Genomic DNA, 7,450 nt, shown 5'->3' on the forward strand with positions numbered 1-7,450 from the left:
AAATCGTATATACACGTATGAACACAGATAAGATTAAATATATATATATATATATATATATATATATATATATATATATATCTATATACATATACATATACATATATATGTATGTATATGCGCGATTTCTCAAAATGTGTAACAACCTCTATATATGTACGTATATATACACATAAAAACGTATAAAGAGAATACTAGAATGATATGCACATAATATATCTGAACCAAACAGTAAAAAAAAAAAAAAACCGTGAAGAGAAGCGAGAGGTGGTTGCTATTAAAAAATTAAATAAACTATTAGTGCATCTAGGTTTACGTAAGATATAAAGGAAGTAAGTACCTAGGCAAATATAGAAAACTGATTCAACTACGTGCGAGTCAATACATATATAATTATGTGACAATTCGCCTTTTAACCGATCGATTCTCCGTTAATCCATTCGGACGTCCTGTAATCGTTTACCGCCAACCGGTAATTTGTTCTCCGTTTGTTCTTCGCCCGCGAGCGAAACAGAACGCGTGAGAGATATATGTATGCAACTGATCGCAAAAATATTCGGCCGACTGAATGTTTTATAGCTTCAGTTTTCCAAATATAATTATACAGCGGGTTTCAGTTTATTTTTCGAACGATCGAATCGATCGCGCCACGAAATAAAAATATAATAGATGTTTGTTGAAGGTATATTTTATTTAAGTTCGCTTAAATTGTCCAACACGGTCGGATGCCTTTGCGACTAGCTGTATATGTATTTGCACAATATACATGCTTGAAAAGAAACAGACGAAAGCAAAGAGGCAAGAATAAAAATTCGTCGAAATGCTAACTGTCCAAATTAGAAGATCCTCCTATTGTTGTATATGCAGCGACGTTGCTCCGAATGTATTGACAATAAAGATTAATTTAATCGAGATAATAGCGAGTAAAACATTGAGTGCAGTGTAATGTATAATTTATCCGCGGATGATATCTCGGTTATTCGGGTTTATATGTATTCTCGTCTGTAATAAACTTGCCGCGTCGTCGCGCCGTTGATAAATTATATATTAGTTGTTATTAATTGTAGTTATCGCTAGGTATGCTATGTACATAAAAGAACAAATGCAGTAGGAAAACTATTATACGTTGAAACAAAGAGCTGTTTGTATAATAAACGTGTTGTAAGTTACGCTATTTCAGCGTCGATGATGAATTCAATTGAATTTATGACGTATATAACGACGAGAACGGGGGGGAGGGGGGGGAGAGCTGCTGTTAATTTAAAAAAAGAAAAGAAAAAAAAGAGGACGAGAAAAAGAATGAAAGGAGGAAATTATACGTAGATTAGAGATTACTTAAAGACAATATATAACATACATTATACGTACGTGCATTGTACGCGTGTATGTACGTATGTATGTATGTATGTATAAGTTCATTTGAATTTATTGAGGCTCTGAATCGTCGTACTGCTTCCATAGCAATAATTGTATAGTTGATGTTAATGGTACTAATCACCTGCATAAAGAAAACTATATTATAATGTGTCTTGCAGAGAATTAATTAGATTGCAATTTCTTCGAGTTGAGTCATAACAAGTTTCTTGATATAATTTCCCTCGGACAATATACGCAAGTAGTAGGTTCGTTGATAAACTTTCAACCGCCACCAAATACCTTTTGGCCACGAGACGTGTCTACTGTCGAGTATTATACTACTGTTGCGGTCCGCGTGAGAACAGGCTGGACCTTTGCTCGAGTATTGTTGTGTAACATCCATAAAAGAAAGGAAAGAAGAGATTTCTCGAATTTTGGGATTGTGATACCTATATATACATATATATATATATATATACAAGTGTAACGTACACAAGAGAACCGAGAATTTAATCTATACTTTAATTCGTTTAACTTGTCAACCGATATCTTTTTTCGCGGCAGCTTTTATCGTCTTATAGTCTCGATAGTATTCGAAGTCCAGCAGCTCGAACGTACCCGAACGGATCCTTTGAAAATAAATAAAGGCCGGAAAAGGAAAAAAAAAAAAAAAAAAAAAAAAAAAAAAAAAAAATTATAAAGAAAAAAAAAAAAAAAAGAATGAAACATAAAAATAAAATTTTATGTAATATTGCATGATGTATAAATAGAATCTAAAAGAAACATTTGAATCTTTGAATTATCATTCCTCATTTTACTTATATTATTTTCAGTGGTGAATTAACTGAAATGATGGGAGATTTATTCATTGGTCACGATATGCCTGAACCACCTAAAGAAAGTTTCTTCAAAGGCCTCTTTGGTGGTGGGTCGCGAAGCCTTGATAGAGAAGAGTTATGTAAGTCTCAATGGTATCTTAGCAATTCTTTGAATTATACAATTCTAGTTCAAAAGCTTATTAACGTCTGTTTTTATCGTTAACTTGAAATTACTTGTTTCACACGAAAAAACTATGATGAGTAAATGTATTTTTTCTCTTTTCCTCCTGGTTAATGTAAGAAGAGTATGCATTAATCCTTAGTATCATGATTTTTTTTATTTTATCCAGAAAATTCCTATCAGTGCATTTTCGTTCATATTTTATAAAAAAAAAAAAAAGAGCAAAACGTCCCTAGTGCAATAATAGTTGTGTAAATATAACATCAACGTTAGAAGTATATCAATGTTTTTCATTGAAAATCAATCTCTGGATAACATTTTTGGGTTGAAATGAAACAATCTTGCGAATTTTACACTTGGTGAAACCTGAAAGAAATATCAGTTGCGGTTCGTAAGAAAGATCTCAGAGTCGCATCTCGATACGTACTTAAATTGATTAAACAATCACGGAGATGTTTATAATTTATGAAATAATAGAAAAGAAGCATTAAATAAATCGATGTGTTATTTTCAGTTGGCGAATCAAGCGGCAGAGCTTCTCGCACGGTGGCGAAACATATACCGGGACCGAACGCAGGAGCGGAAAGTCTTCGCGAACGCGTGACAACGGCGACGGGCGAAGTGAACATGGCACACCAGATGGTCCTCGAGCGTGGCGAGAAGTTGTCGCAGTTGGAGGAGCGGACAGCGCGTATGATGTCCGAGGCCGAGGGTTTCTCGCAATCTGCTCACGGATTGATGCTCAAGTACAAAGACAAGAAATGGTATCAGCTATGAGAGCATCGTTCGAGCTCTATCCGAATTTGGAATAGCGTACGATTCTATTGTAATTTAGCGTTCACATTTCACCTATGAGTTCTGTCGTACCAAATAGGAGGGCGTAAACTAAAAACTCGACAATTAGGTAAATTGCGAACTTTACACGCACACACAGGAAACATGTTAAACATTGATAAAGAGTGAGAAACTGGATATATGGATGTATGAGTGCATGTGTAGTTAACACGATGCATGTGTTTGAATGGATGAATGCGTGAGTGTGTGCGTGTGTGTTTTAAAGAAAGGAAGTAAGAGAGAATGAGAGAGAGAGAGAGAGAGAGAGAGAGAGAGAGAGAGAGAGAGAGAGAGAGAGAGGGAGGGAGGGAAGGGGAGAGAGAAAGAGAGAGAAAGTGGAACGAGAGTAAAAGAAACATATGAAATACTTTTACAAGCAGGTATAATACACACGCACATCTTTCAACAAAGAATATAAAGAAAAAAAAAATCGTATATACACGTATGAACACAGATAAGATTAAATATATATATATATATATATATATATATATATATATATATATATNGAAAAGGAAAAAAAAAAAAAGAAAAAAGAAAAAGAAAAAAAAATTATAACGAAGAAAATAAAAGTAAACTCTATCGTGTGATGACGATATATAATTATTAAAAACACGTGAAACAAAGACGAGATGCGTGCTGATATATATCCTACTAAGAGAGAAAGGAGAGAAAAATATCCGAATAATCTATTACGCGTATAACGAGAAAAAAAAAAAAAAATAAAATAAAGAGAATATATCCTTCTCGGATCTTTTGTGAAAGTGATGAAAAAGTTGTTTACTGCTCTAACAATAGAATAGTAGTTAAATGTATAATAGTTGCAGACAAGAAAACAGAAAAAAAGATACATTATTACTTAATTGTTTGATAATATAATATATTCTAACACTTGTTGTATAAAGACTATTGTTTAGGTGATTCTGAATTATTTGTCATATCAAGCAGGTTGAGGAATATGTTTGAAAATAATTTATTATGTAATAAAAGGAATATTGAAAAAGAAGTAGCAGAAAGGAGAAGAATATATAACACGAACGAGCAAGGCTAATTATGTAATTTGGAAATTCAACCTTTATCGATATTTCGTTCCGCTTCTCGAATACAATAGACAAACCGGAAGACGCGATTTATTATATATACATACATATATATATATGCCTCATCGGTCAAATTATTTTCATACACGCAAATTTACGCAGTTTTGTTATAAGGCTGGTTGATTTTTTTCTTTTTTTAATCGTTCGATTAAGTTACAGATCCTTCTCGCGATACAAAATGATTGCCATCGGTTACAGTCGGATAAAAAAAGGAACGGATATTTGGTTTGCAAATATCATATTTTTATTTTTCATATTTTATATAAAAAATAAATTTAATATTATATTCTCATATTTTACAAAATCGACCAGTCGTTTTTAGATGTTTGGAAGAAAGAAAATTTTTTCTTTTTTTTAATTTCCACAACAAGGGAAAAAAGGTACGATCATTTTGTAACGTGTTAATTACTAATTATGCGTTCTTCTTCGAATACGTTCGAACGACCGGTAGCTACCTCTCCCACTCGCTATATATATCCTTTGTATCGAATCATCGTCTATTCTGTCTAACCTATTTCGACGCTGTGGCCTGAATCTGTAAATCTAAATATTGTACATGAAAATTTTGTCCTTAGATGCAGCGAAATATCTAATACTCTCGATTTATACTATTACTAATCTAGTACAATTCTTATTTTTCAAGAAATATAATACCATGTTATTGTAAAAGTACTGCCTCGAGGACAGACTGTATCTTGGCTCCGATTAATAAATGAGTTTGAACCAATGCCAAAGGATTTCTCATATCATTTTAATAAGAGCATCTCTCTTATTTTCCTCTTCTTTCTTTTTTTTTTTTTTTTTTTTCTTAAGAGAAAGCTTTGTATATCTTTATCTTTGTTACGAATACTGTGAAAATAACACAAGTTTGCTCTAAATCGTACGAAGAAATAAAAGTTAGAGAAGTGTCCTGTTGGAAAAATGGAAAAAGATAGATCATAGTTCGTTAGAACAGTTCTTATATTTCATTTACCTGGAAGGTGTATTTCATTTGAAAGTAAGAAGTGGAAACCTTGATTAACCTTGTATTACAATAAATTTCAAATTTAAAAACTTTTCACCAGTTTCTCGATTTCATTTGATAATAATCCTTTACAAAGTCATTAAATAAATAACGATAAATAAGCGAAACAAACTTATTGTGGAATAGAATAAACTCATTATTTATACTATTCATTTCTGGAATAAATTTTCTATTTGTTCCTAATATGAGTGCACTTATTATACACTAGTGTCATTTATTTCAATTATTTAATCGAATAGAATTATTTAAATAAAAAATTGGAGTTGTATAAAACGAAAACAGAAAAATTTATCAAATTAATTATGCCTAATAAGTTGAATGCAAACACCATGAATTGAGTGAAAAATAATTGTCGAAATAAAAAATAAACAAAATAATCGTAACAACTGGAAGAAAGTTAATTTTTCATATTCTAAAAATTGCACGATAATTGAACGTAATTGAACAAAATTATTCGTAAAATTCGTAAATTAATTATGTTATACTCGGCGATCAGTGGACGTGACGATTAAAGAAGAATTTATGCCGGAGAAATTAGGCCGACGATATTTATTCAGATGGTTGAAAACAGGGGGAACGATTACTGTTATTGACACCGGCCAGGTAATTAAATTAATTTTTGCGACTCTTCCACTGTTAGGATAGGCATCGGTCTGGAATAATACACTGCTGGGATCCTGATTCTTTTTTTTTTTTTCTTCGTCTTCTCCTCCTTTTCTTCTTCTTTTTTTTTCGTTCTACGGCGGCAAAGGTGCTCTCAACCACACCCGCCGCGTACACTTCTCATTTCCAATTTAAAAATAATGAGAATTTACTGCGAATAGGTGCCGCTGTCGCGTACAGATACTCATCGAGTTTGAGCTCGCTTGCGGGAAGTGGAATGAATTGAAAAAAATTCAATTTAGCGTCAGTATACCGCATTCTATTTCCTTCTCGCTCTCTCTTTTTCTCTCTCTCCCCCTTGTTTCCGCGAGGCCCTACTCTTCTCCTCGCTTTCTTTTCTTCCTATTTCTGCCTCTTCTCCTTGAGAAAACGTGGAATATCGAATGCATCGTGAACAGGAAGACACATTGGGCAGATATGTAATTTTCAATAAATTTAAACAAACGATAAACAAATCTGAGAAATATTAAATACACATCAGTCACGTTCTCGTTAAATTCTTCAGTTTCATTCTTTCAGAATCGTTCCTGAGTTTCGATAATGGATAAAACATAATTAATGACGTAAAATTGCAAAATTCTTTGCAAATTTTAATATATAGATGCGCTGGTAAAAGTACTCGGTACACTCGATTTTAAGCTATTATAACTTCGTGACAAATAATCGCACAACGATCCATTTGGACTCATTTTCAGAGCGTAAAAATATTTTAACGTCACGTAGGAAATCCATGAAAAGTTTGGAAAAAATGAATAAAAAATTCGAACATTTGTAAAAACGCTGAAAAAGATTTTTTTTTTACTGAACTCACTGAAGTCTTGAAAATTGAAGTTTAAAATAACCTCATAAAATTTGCTGTACAACTCTTTTATTTTATATATAGCATTTTGTATCATTTCTTTATAACTCTTTATAATATTTCGTATTCTAAACTCTTTATAATATTCTTTATAATATAAAGAGTTATAATATATAATGTTATAAAGAATTTATAATATAATATAAAGGGTTTATAATATAATATAAAGAGTTATAACATATAATATTATAAAGAGTTTATATTATTAGAGTTAATATTATAAAGAATTTATAATATAATATAAAAGGTTTATAATATAATATAAAAAGTTATAACATATAATATTATAAAGAGTTTATATTATTAGAGTTAATATTATAAAGAATTTATAATATAATATAAAGGGTTTATAATATAATATAAAGAGCTATAATATATAATATTATAAAGAGTTTATAATATAATATTATAAACTCTTTATAATATTCTTTACATATTATAATAACTCTTTATAATATTTCGCACCCCCCTAAAGAGGTGCTTGAATTAAAGTATATAAATATTGGTCAAACATTTATCAAATGATCTGGTTAAAATCTCGACCCCATCGAGAAATTGTAATTTGAAAATTGAACACAGATGCTCAAAACCCTTCGTCGCAAGAAGCAAAAAAAA

The 7,450-nt window shown here is 31.3% G+C and overlaps 1 protein-coding gene across 11 annotated transcripts in view; it reads left to right on the top strand.

Annotated features, from left to right (window-relative positions):
• LOC122527386 (syntaxin-binding protein 5) overlaps positions 1–3,608 on the top strand; it is a 59,605-nt gene extending 55,997 nt beyond the window's left edge. For all 11 annotated transcript variants that reach the window (XM_043651524.1, XM_043651523.1, XM_043651522.1 and 8 more), the window contains 2 exons: positions 2,190–2,314; positions 2,870–3,608. In XM_043651524.1, coding sequence (XP_043507459.1) covers positions 2,190–2,314; positions 2,870–3,132 — 388 coding nt within the window. In that variant the 3' untranslated portion in view covers positions 3,133–3,608. The remainder of the gene's footprint in view (positions 1–2,189; positions 2,315–2,869) is intronic.
• Positions 3,609–7,450: the final 3,842 nt, after the last annotated feature.

This window comes from Frieseomelitta varia, unplaced genomic scaffold, assembly GCF_011392965.1.
Source record: "Frieseomelitta varia isolate USP_RPSP 00005682 unplaced genomic scaffold, Fvar_1.2 scaffold_216, whole genome shotgun sequence".
Classification (NCBI taxonomy): Eukaryota; Metazoa; Arthropoda; class Insecta; order Hymenoptera; family Apidae; genus Frieseomelitta; species Frieseomelitta varia.